Raw genomic sequence first — 20,610 nt, forward strand, 5'->3', positions numbered from 1 at the left:
ATCAGTTCCAGACGCTGCCGTTTGGGTTATCCACGGCACCGAGGGTCTTTACCAAGGTAATGGCCGAAATGATGATACTCCTTCGCAAGAAGGGAGTTTTAATTATCCCATACTTGGACGATCTCCTGATAAAGGCGAGGTCCAAAGAACAGTTGGTAGTGGGGGTAGCACTTTCTCGGGAAGTGCTACAACAGCACGGCTGGATTCTCAATATTCCAAAGTCACAGCTGGTCCCGACGACACGTCTTCTGTTCCTGGGAATGATTCTGGACACAGGCCAGTGGAAAAAGCCGAGGAGTTGTCATCTCTAGTCAGAGACATCCTAAAACCAGGACAGGTGTCGGTACATCAATGCACACGAGTCCTGGGAAAAATGGTAGCTTCGTACGAAGCAATCCCATTCGGAAGGTTCCACGCAAGGACGTTCCAGTGGGACCTGTTGGACAAATGGTCCGGGTCCCATCTCCAGATGCAACAGCGGATAACCCTGTCTGCAAGGACCAGGGTGTCGCTGCTGTGGTGGCTGCAGAGGGCTCATCTACTAGAGGGCCGCAGATTCGGAATACAGGACTGGGTCCTGGTGACCACGGATGCCAGCCTTCGGGGCTGGGGTGCAGTCACACAGGGAAGAAATTTCCAAGGACTGTGGTCAAATCGGTAGATTTCGCTTCACATAAATATTCTGGAGCTAAGGGCCATTTACAATGCCCTAAGCCAAGCAAGGCCCCTGCTTCAGAACCAGCCGGTACTCATCCAATCAGACAACATCACGGCGGTTGCCCATGTAAACAGACAGGGCGGCACAAGAAGCAGGATGGCGATGGCAGAAGCCACAAGGATTCTCCGATGGGCAGAGAATCATGTGTTGGCACTGACAGCAGTGTTCATTCCGGGAGTGGACCACTGGGAAGCAGACTTCCTCAGCAGGCACGACCTCCACCCGGGAGAATGGGGACTTCATCCAGAAGTCTTCCAAATGCTGGTAGACCGTTGGGAAAGACCACAGGTGGACATGATGGCGTCCCGCCTCAACAAAAAGTTGAAAAGATATTGCGCCAGGTCAAAGGACCCTCAGGCGATCGCTGTGGACGCTCTAGTGACACCGTGGGTGTACCAGTCGGTTTATGTGTTTCCTCCTCTGCCTCTCATTCCCAAGGTACTGAGAATAATAAGAAAGCGAGGAGTGAAAACTATACTCGTGGTTCCGGATTGGCCAAGAAGAGCTTGGTACCCGGAACTTCAAGAGATGCTTGCAGAGGACCCTTGGCCTCTGCCGCTCAGACAAGACCTGCTGCAGCAGGGACCCTGTCTGTTCCAAGACTTACCTCGGCTACGTTTGACGGCATGGCGGTTGAACACCGGATCCTAAAGGAAAAGGGCATTCCGGAGGAAGTCATCCCTACCCTGATCAAAGCCAGGAAGGATGTCACCGCAAAACATTATCACCGCATTTGGCGAAAATATGTTGCGTGGTGTGAGGCCAAGAAGGCCCTGACGGAGGAATTTCAGCTGGGTCGATTCCTGCATTTCCTGCAAGCAGGGGTGACGTTGGGCCTCAAATTGGGGTCCATTAAGGTCCAGATTTCGGCTCTGTCGATTTTCTTCCAAAAAGAACTGGCTTCACTGCCTGAAGTTAAGACGTTTGTCAAAGGAGTTCTGCATATTCAGCCTCCTTTTGTGGCCCCAGTGGCACCTTGGGATCTCAATGTGGTTTTGGAATTCCTGAAATCACATTGGTTCGAGCCACTTAAGACTGTGAATTTGAAATATCTCACGTGGAAAGTGGTCATGTTGTTGGCCCTGGCTTCGGCCAGGCGAGTATAAGAATTGGCGGCTTTGTCTTGTAAAAGTCCTTATCTGATTTTCCATATGGATAGGGCAGAGTTGAGGACTCGTCCTCAGTTTCTCCCGAAGGTGGTCTCAGCTTTTCACTTGAACCAACCTATTGTGGTGCCTGCGGCTACTAGGGACTTGGAGGATTCCAAGTTACTGGACGTAGTCAGGGCCCTGAAAATGTATGTTTCCAGGACGGCTGGAGTCAGGAAGACTGACTCGCTGTTTATCCTGTATGCACCCAACAAGCTGGGTGCTCCTGCTTCTAAGCAGTCTATCGCGCGCTGGATTTGTAGCACTATTCAGCTGGCGCATTCTGCGGTGGGATTACCGCAGCCTAAATCAGTGAAAGCCCATTCCACAAGGAAGGTGGGCTCATCTTGGGCGGCTGCCCGAGGGGTCTCGGCTTTACAACTTTGCCGAGCTGCTACTTGGTCAGGGGCAAACACGTTTGCAAAATTCTACAAATTTGATACCCTGGCTGAGGAGGACCTGGAGTTCTCTCATTCGGTGCTGCAGAGTCATCCGCACTCTCCCGCCCGTTTGGGAGCTTTGGTATAATCCCCATGGTCCTTACGGAGTCCCCAGCATCCACTAGGACGTCAGAGAAAATAAGAATTAACTCACCGGTAATTCTATTTCTCGTAGTCCGTAGTGGATGCTGGGCGCCCATCCCAAGTGCGGATTGTCTGCAATACTTGTAAATAGTTATTGTTACTATAATCGGGTTGTTATTGCGAGCCATCTGTTCAGAAGCTCCATTGTTATCATACTGTTAACCGGGGTTCCTATCACGAGTTATATAGTGTGATTGGTGTGGCTGGTATGAGTCTTACCCGGGATTCAAAAATCCTTCCTTATTGTGTCAGCTCTTCCGGGCACAGTTCCTAACTGAGGCTTGGAGGAGGGTCATAGGGGGAGGAGCCAGTGCACACCAAATAGTCCTGAATCTTTCTTTAGAGTGCCCAGTCTCCTGCGGAGCCCGTCTATTCCCCATGGTCCTTACGGAGTCCCCAGCATCCACTACGACTACGAGAAATAGAATTACCGGTGAGTTAATTCTTACTTATACACGGGTTGTGTATTGTTTATTGCAGCTTGTTGCTGGTGTTAATGCATACTGTTATCTGGTTTAAAGTTACTCCGGTTGTACAGTATGTTTGTGGTGTGGGCTGGTAGTTTTGTAGCCCTTAGTTTAAACAAAAATCTTTCCTTGAAATGTCTGTCTCTCCTGGGCACAGTTCTTATAACTGGGGTCTGGAGGAGGGGCATAGAGGGAGGAGCCAGTTCACACCCAGATTAAGTCTTTTTAGTGTTCCCAAGCTCCTGTGGATCCCGTTTATACCCCATGGTCCTTTTGGAGTCCCAAGCATCCTCTACGGACTAGGAGAAAAGGATTTGTCGGTAAGTACCAAAATCCTATTTATTAATTGCTCATGTCTGTCCATCCCCACAACACTTATGCTTTGCGTTTGTGCAGCACTTCAGTGTATAAGATATTTCATACAAGTCAATTACTGGTGTCCTAGCTTAAAGCACCTAACATGAAGCTCTTCTTCCAATGTGTCTAAGCCCTAATATAGGTAATTTATCTAGGACATGATCAATGTGATACGCTGCACACTTTGGGGCAGATGTATTAACTTGGAGAAGGCATAAGGAAGTGATAAAGCAGTGATAAATGCAAGGTGATAAACACACCAGCCAATCAGCTTCCATATGTAAATTAACAGGAACTGATTGGCTGGTGCATTATCACCTTGCACCTAACACTGCTTTATCACTTCCTTATGCCTTCTCAAGGTTAATACATCTACCTGGTTGTGCTTTGTAGATGTGCTTGTTTGATTTTGGTCTCTCTAATTGCAGGGACGGATGTTGTGATTGTAAAGAATGGCAGGAGGATCTGTGGCACTGGGGCTTGTCTCGCCAATGCTCCTCTTCATCAGAACAAGAGTTACTTTGAATTTAAAGTTCAGTCTACAGGTTGGTATTGGCAGTGACATGATATCTACTATTCACTGAGTAGCAGCAAATGCACCATCTCCTATATAATAGCCCAGATCTGTGACTTTGTGCCTGTGTGTATAACGCATCTCTCATTGGGTTAGTGGCAGGTTTATCGCACCCAGTCCACAGCTGATTGGGCGAGAAACGCCCTCCCACACAGGTTACATCCAGTGGGAGACTCTGCCCTTTGGCTGCTGTGATTTCACAGAGCAGGATTAGCAATGGGGCTGATGGAGCTGCAGCTCCAGCCCCACACCCCAAAATAGGCCCACTGCATCTGCAGCAACATACCCTCCAACAATTTACACATAAAAAGTTCTACAAATTCGAAAAGGGGGCGTGGCCACGGGTGCACCCGTGGGGCCACGCCCCCTTTCCTATACTTTCAATGGAAGCTTGGAGAGTCAAAAATCAGTACAGACCATAAAAAAAGGGACTGTACCTGCCAAAAAGGTACAGTTGGAGGGTATGCCACTGCATCTGCAGCAAGTCTCTGCGCTGTAGATAGGGGGAAAATCCTTTTACTGCAGCGTCCTATGTCCTGCTGCCAGTCCGCCTGCCCCCTCCAGCATCAGCAATCCCCACTCCCTAGCCGCGGCGCTGGTGTAACAAAAGCTGCTGCAGCCACCGGCATAGATGTGTATAAAAGCGGCGCAGCAGAAGGCTTTCACAGCCCTCCCTGCGCCGCATACTCTCTGAGCCCCGGAGCCTTCTCTGCGTGTAATGTCACAGAAGTGCCTCCCAGCCACAGCAGCGCCCAGATCCCCAGAGGCCCTGACTCCGCAACACAGCACCTGGCCGGCCTGGAAGCCCCGAGATGGCTAATATAACGGATAGATTGGGTGATATCGTGGAGGGTAATGTCTGGACGCTGAATCAATGTAAAAGGTGACAGCGCTGTGCAGTGCAGCCTGGGCCGGTGCTAGGGTGTTCGGCACCCCCCTCATTGGCGTTTCTATAATGGGTGCGAGGCACGCGGGCCCCCAGGTCCAGGGGGGCCCAACCCGCACACACTGCACCCATTTGCTTAATACTTACCTCTCTAAAGTCCCCCGTTGAAGCCTTCCCTTTTCGGCAGCGCAATAGAGTTTGAACACTAGGGGGAACAAACACTTTTGCGCCTGCTGAAAACTCCGGAAAGATGGCACAGTGGCCATTTTTCCGGAGTTTTGCACATGTGCATTAGCAAAATCTTCGGGAAAATGGCAGCTGCGCCGTGTTCCCTGAGGTTTGCGCATGCGCAATAGAGTCTGGTTTCGGACTCTATTGCTGTTGCCGCAAAGAAGGATGGCACTGCCGGGGGACTCCGGAGAGGTAAGTATTAAATGCTGTTAATCAGTCAGAGGGGAGGGGGCCCCTGAAGCATAAGGCTGCACACGGGCCTCCTTCTCTCTTAAAAAGCCTCTGGCCCCCCTGCAAACTATACATTTGCACCCTCGCATACTTTACAAAGGCACAGCGCACATAATACCCCCTGTAGTAGAGACACTTACACATGTAACGCCCCTGTACCAGTGACGCTTACACATGTAACGCCCCCCTGTACCAGTGACCATACACAAGTAACACCCCCTGTAGCAGTGACGCTTACACACGTAATGCCCCCTGTACCAGTGATGCTTACACACGTAACGCACCTTGTACCAGTGATGCTTACACACGTAACGCTCCCTGTACCTGTGTCGCTTACACGCGTAACGCCCCCCTGTGCCAATGATGCTTACACGCGTAACGCCCCCTGTAGCAGTGCCGCTTACACGCGTAACGCCCCCCTGTAGCAGTGTCGCTTACACGCGTAACGCCCCCTGTAGCAGTGCCGCTTACACGCGTAACGCCCCCCTGTAGCTGTGCCGCTTACACGCGTAACGCCCCCTGTAGCAGTGCCGCTTACACGCGTAACGCCCCCCTGTAGCAGTGCCGCTTACACGCGTAACGCCCCCCTGTAGCAGTGCCGCTTACACGCGTAACGCCCCCCTGTAGCAGTGCCGCTTACACGCGTATCGCCCCCCTGTAGCAGTGCCGCTTACACGCATTATGCTGCAGTTACACATACACACACAACAGACACATACATACATACATATATATATATATATATATATATACACACACATACTGTACATACATTACACACATACACAGTCACACATATATACAGTATACACAGACACTGTATATATATATATATATATATACACACACACACACACACACACACACACACACACACACACACACACACACACACTCACTCACTCTCTTTCCAGACACTTACCTAATGACGTCTGGCTGACCGAAGCCGTAGCAGCTCATCCTCCTGCTGCAGCATGGTCCTGTCTAGCGCCGCCCCTTATTCCCATCTAGCTCCGCCCCCTTTGGCTCCCGCCCAGCCACTGAGTGTCACACAGGGGAGGGGGAGAGGAGGCTTTTTGCTACCGGCGCCGAGGGGAAGAGGAGGTTGTGTGCTGCTGGCGCCGCTGCATGTGTGACAGCAGCCGGCAGCAGCAGGGATAGCCGCATCAGCTCTGCACAGGAATGCAGAGCACGGAGAACGCCTCTCTTTCCTGGTGCCTCCCTGCACTGCATCCCTTTGCTGAGCGGCTAGCGCCGGGCCTGTGTGCAGTGTCACTGACACTGCACAGCACTCTCACCTTTTACATTGATTCAGCCAGTCACTCAGTTCTGCCAGCCAATCACTATTAGCACCAGTGTCCCAATGCGCCGCATTACAGGGAAGAAGACGCACTAAATAAACTACAGCTCCCAGCACCCCTTAGCGCCAAAGCATTAGAGCTGCTGGGAGCTGTAGTTTATTGAGTGTATCTTCTTCCCTGTAATGCGGCGCGTTGGGACACCGGCGCTAACAATAGTGACTGGCTGCTGTGCGAGTCTCCGGGAGAGCCACTGCCAAAGGGAGAACAGCAGCTTAGCTGCTGACAAGAGAAGCAGGATAAGCATTATCCGCTCCTCCCTCACTCACAGTATCTCCGGGCCCCATCCGCGGCACCCCCACACAGCCCTTCCAGCACCCGCGGTAGCTCCGGACCCCTTCCCCCACCCGCAGCAACCCCGCACCCGCCCCTCCTGACGCACCACCGCATTCGCCCCTCCCGGGGCACCCCCGCAACTGCTCCTCCCCCACCCGCGGTGGCTCCGGACCCCCACCTGCGGCACCACCGCACCAGCTCCTCCCACACCTGCGGCACCACCGCAACCTCCCCTCCCCGCGTCTTCCCCGCACCCACCACTCCCCCAACCAAAGCACCTTCTAGGTGATTCATCAGGCCCTGCGTGCGCTGTTCACCCCATTGCAAGGGGCTTCGACCCCTTAACCATTGCACGCCCTTTGCAATATTTCTCTGACGTCCTAAGTGGATGCTGGGGACTCCGTCAGGACCATGGGGATTAGCGGCTCCGCAGGAGACAGGGCACAAAACTAAAGCTTTAGGATCAGGTGGTGTGTACTGGCTCCTCCCCCTATGACCCTCCTCCAAGCCTCAGTTAGGTTTTTGTGCCCGTCCGAGCAGGGTGCAATCTAGGTGGCTCTCTTAAGGAGCTGCTTAGAAAAAGTTTTTAGGTTTCTTATTTTCAGTGAGTCCTGCTGGCAACAGGCTCACTGCATCGAGGGACTTAGGGGAGAGAAGTTCAACTCACCTGCGTGCAGGATGGATTGACTTCTTAGGCTACTGGCCACCATTAGCTCCAGAGGGAGTCGGAACACAGGTCTCACCCTGGGGTTCGTCCCGGAGCCGCGCCGCCGACCCCCCTTGCAGATGCTGAAGATTGAAGGTCCAGAAACCGGCGGCAGAAGGCTTTTCAGTCTTCATGAAGGTAGCGCACAGCACTGCAGCTGTGCGCCATTGTTGTCACACACTTCACACCAACGGTCACGGAGGGTGCAGGGCGTTGCTGGGGGCGCCCTGGGCAGCAATGTATAATACCTTATTCTGGCTAAAAATACATCACATATAGCCCCTGGAGGCTATATGGATGTATTTAACCCCTGCCAGGTCTCAGAAAAACGGGAGAAGAAGCCCGCCGAAGAGGGGGCGGGGCCTATTCTCCTCAGCACACAGCGCCATTTTCCCTCACAGAAAGGCTGGTGGGAAGGCTCCCAGGCTCTCCCTTGCACTGCACTACAGAAACAGGGTTAAAACAGAGAGGGGGGGCACTTATTTGGCGATATGTATATATATATATTAAAATGCTATAAGGGAAAAACACTTATATAAAGGTTGTCCCTGTATAATATAGCGTTTTTGGTGTGTGCTGGCAAACTCTCCCTCTGTCTCCCCAAAGGGCTAGTGGGGTCCTGTCCTCTATCAGAGCATTCCCTGTGTGTGTGCTGTGTGTCGGTACTTGTGTGTCGACATGTATGAGGACGATGTTGGTGAGGAGGCGGAGCAATTGCCGGTAATGGTGATGTCACTCTCTAGGGAGTCGACACCGGAATGGATGGCTTATTTAAGGAATTACGTGATAATGTCAACACGCTGCAAGGTCGGTTGACGACATGAGACGGCCGGCAAACCAATTAGTACCTGTCCAGGCGTCTAAAACACCGTCAGGGGCGTTAAAACGTCCTTTTACCTCAGTCGGTCGACACAGACACGGACACTGACTCCAGTGTCGACGGTGAAGAAACAAACGTATTTTCCTTTAGGGCCACACGTTACTTGTTAAGGGCAATGAAGGAGATGTTACATATTTCTGATACTACAAGTACCACAAAAAAGGGTATTATGTGGAGTGTGAAAAAACTACATGTGGTTTTTCCTGAATCAGATAAATTAAATGAAGTGTGTGATGATGCGTGGGTTTCCCCCGATAGAAAATTATTGGCGGTATACCTTTTCCCGCCAGAAGTTATGGCGCGTTGGGAAACACACCTTAGGGTGGATAAGGCGCTCACACGCTTATAAAAACAAGTGGCGTTACCGTCTCCAGATACGGACGCCCTCAAGGAGCCAACTGATAGGAGGTTGGAAAATATCCTAAAAAGTATATACACACATACTGGTGTTATACTGCGACCAGCGATCGCCTCAGCCTGGATGGGCAGCGCTGGGGTGGCTTGGTCGGATTCCCTGACTGGAAATATTGATACCCTTGACAGGGACAGTATTTTATTGACTATAGAGCATTTAAAAGATGCATTTCTATATATGCGAAACTCTGGCATCAAGAGTAAGTGCGATGTCCATATCTGCCAGACGATGTTTCTGGACACGACAGTGGTCAGGTGATGCAGATTCCAAACGGCACATGGAAGTATTTCCGTATAAAGGGGAGGAGTTATTTGGGGTCGGTCCATCGGACCTGGTGGCCACGGCAACAGCTAGAAAATCCACCTTTTTTACCCCAAGTCACATCTCAGCAGAAAAAGACATAGTCTTTTCAGCCTCAGTCCTTTCGTCCCCATAATATCTGCCCAGGGATAGAGGTAAGGGAAGAAGACTGCAGCAGGCAGCCCATTCCCAGGAACAGAAGCCTTCCACCGCTTCTGCCAAGTCCTCAGCATGACGCTGGGGCCGTACAAACAGGTGCGGTGGGGGGTCGTCTCAAGAGTTTCAGCACGCAGTGGGCTCACTCGCAAGTGGACCCCTGGATCCTACAAGTAGTATCCCAGGGGTACAGATTGGAAATTCGAGACGTCTCCCCCTCGCAGGTTCCTGAAGTTTGCTTTACCAACGTCTACCTCTGACAGGGAGGCAGTATTGGAAACAATTCACAAGCTGTATTCCCAGCAGGTGATAATCAAAGTACCCCTCCTACAACAAGTAAAGGGGTATTATTCCACACTATATTGTGGTACTGAAGCCAGACGGCTCGGTGAGACCTATTCTAAATGGAGTCACTCAGAGCAGTGATAGCGAACCAGGAAGAAGGGGACTATATGGTGTCCCTGGACATCAAGGATGCTTACCTCCATGTCCAAATTTGCCCTTCTCACAAAGGGTACCTCAGGTTCGTGGTACAAAACTGTCACTATCAGTTTCAGACGCTGCCGTTTGGATTGTCCACGGCACCCCGGGTCTTTACCAAGGTAATGGCCGAAATGATGATTCTTCTTCAAAGAAAAGGCGTCTTAATTATCCCTTACTTGGACGATCTCCTGATAAGGGCAAGGTCCAGAGAACAGTTGGAGGTCGGAGTAGCACTATCTCAAGTAGTTCTACGACAGCACGGGTTGATTCTAAATATTCCAAAATCGCAGCTGTCTCCGACGACATGTCTGCTGTCCCTAGGGATGATTCTGGACACAGTCCAGAAAAAGGTGTTTCTCCCGGATGAGAAAGCCAGGGAGTTATCCGAGCTAGTCAGGAACCTCCAAAAACCAGGAAAAGTGTCAGTGCATCATTGCACAAGGGTCCTGGGAAAAATGGTGGCTTCTTACGAAGCGATTCCATTCAGCAGATTTCACGCAAGAACTTTTCAGTGGGATCTGCTGGACAAATGGTCCGGATCGCATCTTCAGATGCATCAGCGGATAACCCTGTCTCCAAGGACAAGGGTGTCTCTTCTGTGGTGGCTGCAGAGTGCTCATCTACTAAAGTGCCACAGTTATGCATTCAGGACTGGGTCCTGGTGACCACGGATTCCAGCTTGAAAGGCTGGGGAGCAGTCACACAGGGGAAAAAAAAAAAAAAAAATTTCCAGGGAGTGTGATCAAGTCTGGGGACTTCTCTCCGCATAAATATACTGGAGCTAAGAGCAATTTACAATGCTCTAAGCTTAGCAAGACCTCTGCTTCAAGGTCAGCCGGTATTGATCCAGTGGGACAACATCACGGCAGTCGCCCACGTAAACAGACAGGGCGGCACAAGAAGCAGGAGGACAATGGCAGAAACTGCAAGGATTCTTCGCTGGGCGGAAAATCATGTGATAGCACTGTCAGCAGTTTTCATTCCGGGAGTGGACAACTGGGAAGCAGACTTCCTCAGCACGACCTCCACCCGGGAGAGTGGGGACTTCATCGAGAAGTTGTTTCCACATGATTGTGCACCGTTGGGAAAGACCAAAGGTGGACATGATGGCGTCCCGCCTGAACAAAAAACTGGACAGGTATTGCGCCAGGTCAAGAGACCCTCAGGAAATAGCTGTGGACGTTCTGGTAACACCATGGGTGTACCAGTCGGTGTATGTGTTCCCTCCTCTGCTTCTCATACCAAAGGTACTGAGAATTATAAGACGTAGAGGAGTAAGAACTATACTCGTGGCTCCGGATGGGCCAAGAAGGACTTGGTACCCGGAACTTCATGAGATGCTCACAGAGGACTCAGGGCCTCTGCCGATAAGAAGGGACTTGCTTCAGCAAGTACCATGTCTGTTCCAAGACTTACTGCGGGTGCGTTTGACGGCATGGCGGTTGAACGCCGGATCCTAAGGGAAAAAAAAAAAGGCATTCCGGAAGAGGTCATTCCTACCCTGGTCAAAGCCAGGAAGGAGGTGACCGCACAACATTATCACCACATGTGGCGAAAATATGTTGCGTGGTGTGAGGCCAGGAAGGCCCCACGAAGAAATTTCAACTCGGTCGATTCCTGCATTTCCTGCAAACAGGATTGTCTATGGGCCTCAAATTGGGGTCCATTAAGGTTCAAATTTCGTCCCTGTCGATTTTCTTCCAGAAAGAATTGGCTTCAGTTCCTGAAGTCCAGAAATTTGACAAGGGAGTACTGCATATACAACCCCCTTTTGTGCCTCCAGTGGCACTGTGGGATCTCAACGTAGTCCTGGGATTCCTCAAATCACGTTGGTTTAAACCGCTCAAATCTGTGGATTTGAAATATCTCACATGGAAAGTGACCATGATGTTGGCCCTGGCCTCGGCCAGGCGAGTGTCAGAATTGGCGGCTTTGTCTCACAAAAGCCCATATCTGATTGTCCATTCGGACAGGGCAGAGCTGCGGACTCGTCCCCAGTTTCTCCCTAAGGTGGTGTCAGCGTTTCATCTGAACCAGCTTATTGTGGTACCTGCGGCTACTAGAGACTTGGAGGACTCCAAGTTGCTAGATGTTGTCAGGGCCCTGAAAATATAGATTTCCAGGACGGCTGGAGTCAGGAAAACTGACTTGCTGTTATCCTGTATGCACCCAAAAAAAAACTGGGTGCTCTTGCTTCTAAGCAGACGATTGCTAGTTGAATGTGTAGTACAATTCAGCTTGCACATTCTGTGGCAGGACTGCCACAGCCAAAATATATAAATGCCCATTCCACAAGGAAGGTGGGCTCATCTTGGGCGACTGCCCGAGGGGTCTCGGCTTTACAACTTTGCCGAGCTGCTACTTGGTCAGGGGCACACCCTGGCTGAGGAGGACCTGGAGTTCTCTCACTCGGTGCTGCAGAGTCATCCGCACTCTCCCGCCCGTTTGGGAGCTTTGGTATAATCCCCATGGTCCTGACGGAGTCCCCAGCATCCACTTAGGACGTCAGAGAAAATAAGATTTTACTTACCGATAAATCTATTTCTCGTAGTCCGTAGTGGATGCTGGGCGCCCATCCCAAGTGCGGAATGTCTGCAATACTTGTACATAGTTATTGTTACAAAAAAATCGGGTTGTTATTGTTGTGAGCCGTCTGTTCAGAGGCTCCTACGTTTGTCATACTGTTAACTGGGTTTAGATCACAAGTTATACGGTGTGATTGGTGTGGCTGGTATGAGTCTTACCCGGGATTCAATATCCTTCCTTATTGTGTACGCTCGTCCGGGCACAGTATCCTAACTGAGGCTTGGAGGAGGGTCATAGGGGGAGGAGCCAGTACACACCACCTGATCCTAAAGCTTTAGTTTTGTGCCCTGTCTCCTGCGGAGCCGCTAATCCCCATGGTCCTGACGGAGTCCCCAGCATCCACTACGGACTACGAGAAATAGATTTATCGGTAAGTAAAATCTTATTTTAACCACTCACACAATTATGATTGGAGGTAATACTCCCATATAATACAAATATTGCACGCCACAAGGGTGTGCAAGGGTTAAGGGGGCGTAGCCCCTTACGACTGTGTGAAGAGCACCCCTAGGGCGCGATGTATTACCTAGTTCTTTGATAAGTGTGACCAGAACCCTGCGTCTTTTCATTAGCTAGGGAATTGTGGTGGGGGACAGCTTTTAAAACAGACAAGTGGTTGGGGTTGACTACAGCAACCAATCAGATTCTAGCTATCATTTCCAGACATTATAGACACAATCTAATTGGCTGCTATGGGCTGCACCACCACTTGTCTGTTTTAGAAGCTCTAGGCCAGTGATGGGAAACCTTGGCACTCCAGCTGTTGTTGAACTACAGTTCCCGGCATGCCCTGCTACAGTTTTAGCATGGCCAAATAGCAAAACTGTAGCAGGGCATAGTGGGATATGTAGTTCAACAACAGCTGGAGTGCAAAGGCTCCCAATCACTGCTCTAGTACATAAACATCGTATGTCTCTAATTATTTATTGGTAACTGATGCTTTTGCAGGGTAAGACAAATTTACCCGTGTCCCTTCAAGGGATTATGTAGGGTCCCCGCAAGGATGATCACTTAATTGAAATGTGTGATTTTTTTAAATGTATATCACATGCTTTGCTACAATTTATTTTACATAGAACTTCACATCTCGTGCAAATGTATACATTTTTAGAGCAACGTACGCACAATTTACTTACAAATCCGCATCAGACTTTGTGTGTGCAAACACAAATATTTGACTTCATACATACGGATGCATCCTCATACATCTAGCCTCCATACACCACGCAGCAGGAAAGGCCTGGCAGGTCCTGTGCAATTCTGCTAATGTTGAGCGTCTGTTTTTGCTGAAAATGTGTCTTAAGGTGCATACACAGTGGGCGTTTTTGCCCAGCGTGTATGCAGAGCGATGATGTGAACATCGCTGGGAGGAAAATCGCTCAGTGTATACACACTGAGCAATTTTTCGCCCCGGACCAGCAATGTTCACGGGGGTGAACCACTTTCCACAGTAAGAGACTGTGGAAAGTGGTTCACTCAGCTTATAAAAGAAGGCAATGTACGGCGGCGGCCAGCTGTGAGCGGGAGTGTGCATCAGCACTCACCGCCCGCCCATACACACTAGTCGATTTTGAGCTCAAAGTAGCTCAAAATGCCAAAAGTGATCTACTTTGAGCTCAAAATCGGCTAGTGTGTATGGGCCTTTAGGTGCAACACGATCTGTCTAGGATGCACCAGGAGACTTTGCTGATTAATTTGACATATGACACTTGTGTATTGTGTGTGACGGAGTCTGTATCTGGAGCACAACGGAAATTGTATAGGAAAAAGTTGTAGCACTTCGAGTACAGATTCAGTTGCTCGGTTGCATACAGATATACAAGTGTTACATATCTAATTAACCAACACTCTCCTGGTGCGTTCTATCTGTGTTGCGACTAAGAATCATTTTCGCCAAAAAAGATTCCCATCGCTAGCAGAGTCTCAAGAGACCTAGCACACCAAGAGGGGCTGTTTGGAGCACTATAGTAATGATGTATGAGGACACCTCTGTATCTAAGATGCTTCATGGAAACTACTAAGTTTTCAATAAAGCCACTGAAATTAAAGTAAGGAAAAAAAAGTCAAGGTAACATACCAACAAGGTTTTAGCATTTCCTCTTATTTACACTTACTACAAGTGAGGTTTCCTTGTAATGATACAAAGCACTAATTCTAACATTATGCCCGGGATAGATATGTGAAGCTGCAGATATAAAAAACAATGCTCTTTTACCATTACAGGTATCTGGGGCATTGGCGTTGCAACTCAAAAAGCTAACTTAAATCAGACCCCCTTGGGTCGAGATGTGCACAGCCTGGTGATGAGAAATGACGGGGCCATCTATCACAACAACGAGGAGAAGAGCAGGCTGCCGGCAAACAGCCTTCCTCAGGAGGGTGATGTAGTGGTGAGTAATCGCATTTATTACATAAATAAAACTGCATGACCGTCTTATGTAATGGCCATTCTCACTATAGCCTTGTAACGCTTATCAGACGCTGACTGCTTCTGAATGAAGACCAACGTTTTTTCTGTCCCATAATGTTTGGCATTGGAGATTAAAAGGGGGACTCTAAGCAAACTGGTTTCATTTATGTACAAGTGCACAAGGTCTCTTGGTCAGATTTAATAGAGACACTTTCTGGTACGAATGTTAGAACAAATCTCACATTGGATTGTCATGTTCAGGACTGCAGCAACATACATGAGAATGTTGTCCATTCACAAGGAACCAGTGACCTCATGAGCCTCTTCAGGAACAGTATTCATGAGACACTAGTTCTTACTCCTGGTTAAAAGCTTCTGGCCATCACTTACATTCTCATTCCAAAAACTGTCTGGTTATCTTTTGCTTCTCTTCTTAGATTCTAATATTCTTCACCGTATATCTTATGTCTCTGTAAAATGAAGTAGGAACATCAAAAACGATTGATTGGTTGCATGTATATGAGGTAGCAAGTACTTAAATCCAATGACACAATCCCTAGATCCCGTGTGAGTCTCAACTGTCTCATTGTCTGCTGATGTAGAAACCCTGCACCAATGGCTTCCTTTTATCATTTGTTGTGGTCCTGGCCTGTAGTCATTGGCTATTGGAAGTAGATGGAAACCTTTTTATCCAATCCGAAACTATGGTATATCTTTTATATATGATCAGGAGAGCAGAGCCTCAGTGTTTATTTTCTCTGAGTACTTCATCCTCATTCTTATTCCTAATTTCTCTATCGTCCTAGTGGATGCTGGGGTTCCTGAAAGGACCATGGGGAATAGCGGCTCCGCAGGAGACAGGGCACAAAAAGTAAAGCTTTAGGATCAGGTGGTGTGCACTGGCTCCTCCCCCTATGACCCTCCTCCAAGCCCCAGTTAGATTTTTGTGCCCGGCCGAGAAGGGTGCAATCTAGGTGGCTCTCCTAAAGAGCTGCTTAGAAAAGTTTAGCTTAGGTTTTTTATTTTACAGTGAGTCCTGCTGGCAACAGGATCACTGCAACGAGGGACTTAGGGGAGAAGAAGTGAACTCACCTGCGTGCAGGATGGATTGGCTTCTTAGGCTACTGGACATTAGCTCCAGAGGGACGATCACAGGTACAGCCTGGATGGTCACCGGAGCCTCGCCGCCGGCCCCCTTGCAGATGCTGAAACAAGAAGAAGGTCCAGAATCGGCGGCATGAAGACTCCTCAGTCTTCTTAATGTAGCGCACAGCACTGCAGCTGTGCGCCATTTCCTCTCAGCACACTTCACACGGCAGTCACTGAGGGTGCAGGGCGCTGGGAGGGGGGCGCCCTGGGAGGCAATGAAAACCTATTTTTGGCTAAAAATACCTCACATATAGCCTCCGGGGGCTATATGGAGATATTTAACCCCTGCCAGAATCCGTTAAGAGCGGGAGACTAGGCCGCCGAAAAAGGGGCGGGGCCTATCTCCTCAGCACACAGCGCCATTTTCCCTCACAGAAAGGCTGGAGGGAAGGCTCCCAGGCTCTCCCCTGCACTGCACTACAGAAACAGGGTTAAAACAGAGAGGGGGGGCACTAATTTGGCGTTAGAAATATATAAAAAAGATGCTATAAGGGAAAACACTTATATAAGGTTGTCCCTATATAATTATAGCGTTTTTGGTGTGTGCTGGCAAACTCTCCCTCTGTCTCTCCAAAGGGCTAGTAGGTCCTGTCCTCTATCAGAGCATTCCCTGTGTGTGTGCTGTGTGTCGGTACGTGTGTGTCGACATGTATGAGGACGATGTTGGTGAGGAGGCGGAGCAATTGCCTGTAATGGGGATGTCACTCTCTAGGGAGTCGACACCGGAATGGATGGCTTATTTAGGGAATTACGTGATAATGTCAACACGCGCCAAGGTCGGTTGACGACATGAGACGGCCGACAAACAATTAGTACCGGTCCAGACGTCTCAAAAACACCGTCAGGGGTTTTAAAACGCCCGTTTACTTTAGTCGGTCGACACAGACACAGACAGGGACACTGAATCCAGTGTCGACGGTGAATAAACAAACGTATTCCTTATTAGGGCCACACGTTAAGGGCAATGAAGGAGGTGTTACATATTTCTGATACTACAAGTACCACAAAAGAGGGTATTATGTGGGATGTGAAAAAACTACCGTAGTTTTTCCTGAATCAGATAAATTAAATGAAGTGTGTGAGGGCGGTATACCCTTTCCCGCCAGAAGTTAGGGCGCGTTGGGAAACACCCCTTAGGGTGGATAAGGCGCTCACACGCTTATCAGAACAAGTGGCGGTACCGTCTATAGATAGGGCCGTCCTCAAGGAGCCAGCTGACAGGAGGCTGGAAAAATATCATAAAAAGTATATACACACATACTGGTGTTATACTGCGACCAGCGATCGCCTCAGCCTGGATGTGCAGAGCTGGGGTGGCTTGGTCGGATTCCCTGACTAAAAATATTGATACCCTTGACAGGGACAGTATTTTATTGACTATAGAGCATTTAAAGGATGCATTTCTATATATGCGAGATGCACAGAGGGATATTTGCACTCTGGCATCAAGAGTAAGTGCGATGTCCATATCTGCCAGAAGATGTTTATGGACACGACAGTGGTCAGGTGATGCAGATTCCAAACGGCACAAAGGTGTATTGCCGTATAAAGGAAGAGGAGTTATTTGGGGTCGGTCCATCGGACCTGGTGGCCACGGCAACTGCTGGAAAATCCACCGTTTTTACCCTAAGTCACATCTCTGCAGAAAAAGACACCGTCTTTTCAGCTTCAGTCCTTTCGTCCCTATAAGAGTCATATCTGCCCAGGGATAGAGGAAAGGGAAGAAGACTGCAGCAGGCAGCCCATTCCCAGGAACAGAAGCGTTCCACCGCTTCTGACAAGCTCTCAGCATGACGCTGAGACCGTACAGGACCCCTGGATCCTACAAGTAGTATCCCAGGGGTACAGATTGGAATGTCGAGACGTTTCCCCTGCGCAGGCTCCTGAAGTCTGCTTTACCAAGGTCTCCCTCCGACAAGGAGGCAGTATGGGAAACAATTCACGAGCTGTATTCCCAGCAGGTGATAATTAAATTACCCCTCCTACAACAAGAAAAGGGGTATTATTCCACACTATATTGTGGTACTGAAGCCAGAAGGCTAGGTGAGACCTATTCTAAATCTAAAAAAATTTGAACACTTACAAAGGTTCAAATCAAGATGGAGTCACTCAGAGCAGTGATAACGAACCGGGAAGAAGGGGACTATCTGGTGTCCCGAGACATCAGGGATGCTTACCTCCATGTCCCAAATTTGCCCTTATCACTAAGGGTACCTCAGGTTCGTGGTACAGAACTGTCACTATCAGTTTCAGACGCTGCCGTTTGGATTGTCCACGGCACCCCGGGTCTTTACCAAGGTAATGGCCGAAATGATGGTTCTTCTTCGAAGAAAAGGCGTCTTAATTATCCCTTACTTGGACGATCTCCTGATAAGGGCAAAGTCCAGGGAACAGTTGGAGGTCGGAGTAGCACTATCTCGGATACTGTTACAACAGCAGGGGTGGATTCTAAATATTCCAAAATCGCAGCTGATCCCGACAACAAGTCTCCTGTGCTTAGGGATGATTCTGGACACAGTCCAGAAAAAGGTGTTTCTCCCGGAAGAGAAAGCCAGGGAGTTATCCGAGCTAGTCAGGAACCTCCTAAAATCAGTGCATCATTGCACAAGGGCCATGGTAAAAAAATGGTGACTTCCTTCGAAGCAATTCCAGTCGGCAGATTTCATGCAAGAACTTTTCAGTGGGATCTGCTGGACAAATGGTCCGGATCGCATCTTCAGATGCATCAGCGGATAACCCTATATCCAAGGACAAGGGTGTCTCTCCTGTGGTGGTTACAGAGTGCTCATCTTCTAGAGGGCCGCAGATTCGGCATTCAGTTTTGGATGTTGGTGACCACGGAGGCCAGCCCGAGAGGCTGGGGAGCAGTCACACAAGGAAAAAATTTCCAGGGAGTGTGATCAAGTCTGGAGACTTTTCTCCACATAAATATAGCTAAGGGTAAATTTATAATGCTCTAAGCTTAGCAAGACCTCTGCTTCAAGGTCAGCCGGTATTGATCCAGTGGGATAAAACATCACGGCAGTCGCCCACGTAAATAGACAGGGCGGCACAAGAAGCAGGCGGGCAGTGGCAAAAACTGCAAGGACTTTTCGCTGGGCGGAAAATCATGTGATAGCACTGTCAGCAGTGTTTCATTCCGGGAATGGAAACTGGGAAGCAGACTTCCTCAGTAGGCACGACCTCCACCCGGCAGAGTGGGAACTTCATGGGGAAGTTTTCCACATGATTGTAAACCGTTGGGAATTACCAAAGGTGGCCATGATGGCGTCCCGTCTGAACAAAAAACGGGACAGGTATTGCGCCAGGTTAAGAGACCCTCAGGCAATAGCTGTGGACGTTCTGGTAACACCGTGGGTGTACCAGTCGGTGTATGTGTTCCATCCTCTGCTTTTCATACCTAAGGTACTGAGAATTATAAGACGTAGAGGAGTAAGAACTATACTCATGGCTCCGGATTGGCCAAGAAGGACTTGGTACCCGGAACTTCAAGAGATGCTCACAGAGGACTTATGGCCTCTGCCGCTAAGAAGGGACTTGTTTCAGCAAGTACCATGTCTGTTCCAAGACTTACCGCAGCTGCGTTTGACGGCATGGCGGTGGAACGCCGGATCCTAAGGGAAAAGGCATTCAGGAAGAGGTCATTCCTACCCTGGTCAAAGCCAGAAAGGAGGTGACCGCACAACATTATCACCACATGTGGCGAAAATATGTTGCGTGGTGTGAGGCCAGGAAGGCCCCACGAAGAAATTTCAACTCGGTCGATTCCTGCATTTCCTGCAAACAGGAGTGTCTATGGGCCTGACAATGCTAAATTCCTTTGTCGTATAAACAACCCTTTATGAAGTCTAAGAACACTGTACGCTGCTTACTTAAGGAGTACCGTAAGGGTACGCTATTTGCGTAACGATCGCTCAGCCGTAGGCGAGACGCTCAAGCGTCACGTTCGCTCACGGCCCAGTGATCACAGGACAACACGTTATTGGTTATGACTAGAGTAATGATTCGCTATGGCGTAGCGGACGCTCGAGACCACGAGGAGGTCACCAGCGGCGCAGACGCTCACAACGCTATACCTTTATGTCTAAACCTTATACCAATGAAATGCACAGAATACCTTAATGTGAGTACAGGGTGTAAGTGCAACCTTGTGTAACCTGACTAACTACAAAGCTGCTTGAGCGTCACCGACGCTCAAGTGAACACTTAACACTATAGAAAATACACAGATACTGGTTTAGGGTCCAAAGCCTATTAACTGTATTATATCTAATATACTTGTAAAAGGGGATAACAGTACAAATGATACACTACAATATAACAGAGACTTCCTAACCAAAATACAATACTATCTAATACAATTCAATACTAGTCCAGGGGAGATGTGAGAGAAAAGAGAAAGGAGAGAGAGAGAGAGAAATGGAGAGAGATGAGAGAAATTTGCTCACAGTAAGACAATGATTACGGAGAGAAACTTACGCACAAGGGGAAACGATCGCATGCGCCTGGACATCCAGCACCCGATTTTCAGCAATGAGAACCGTTGAAGAGTGAGAGCTGGATGTGGTCGGCCTGCCTATTTATGCCCCACACACAATGCAATCCTACAGTCCCTACAATCCCATTGTCCATTGGACGTCGGAATTCGGCCCTGCATCATAACAAAAGGTCATAGGTTGATTCATACAGGTGGGC

At 49.2% G+C, this 20,610-nt stretch overlaps 1 protein-coding gene across 2 annotated transcripts in view; it reads left to right on the forward strand.

Annotated features, from left to right (window-relative positions):
* The window catches only part of SPRYD7 (SPRY domain containing 7), a 49,532-nt gene that overhangs the window by 12,030 nt on the left and 16,892 nt on the right, over positions 1-20,610 (forward strand). For both annotated transcript variants that reach the window (XM_063951969.1, XM_063951970.1), the window contains exons 2-3: positions 3,703-3,819; positions 14,580-14,746. In XM_063951969.1, the coding sequence (XP_063808039.1) occupies positions 3,703-3,819; positions 14,580-14,746 (284 nt within the window). The remainder of the gene's footprint in view (positions 1-3,702; positions 3,820-14,579; positions 14,747-20,610) is intronic.

Source organism: Pseudophryne corroboree, chromosome 2 (genome assembly GCF_028390025.1).
Source record: "Pseudophryne corroboree isolate aPseCor3 chromosome 2, aPseCor3.hap2, whole genome shotgun sequence".
Lineage (NCBI taxonomy): Eukaryota > Metazoa > Chordata > Amphibia > Anura > Myobatrachidae > Pseudophryne > Pseudophryne corroboree.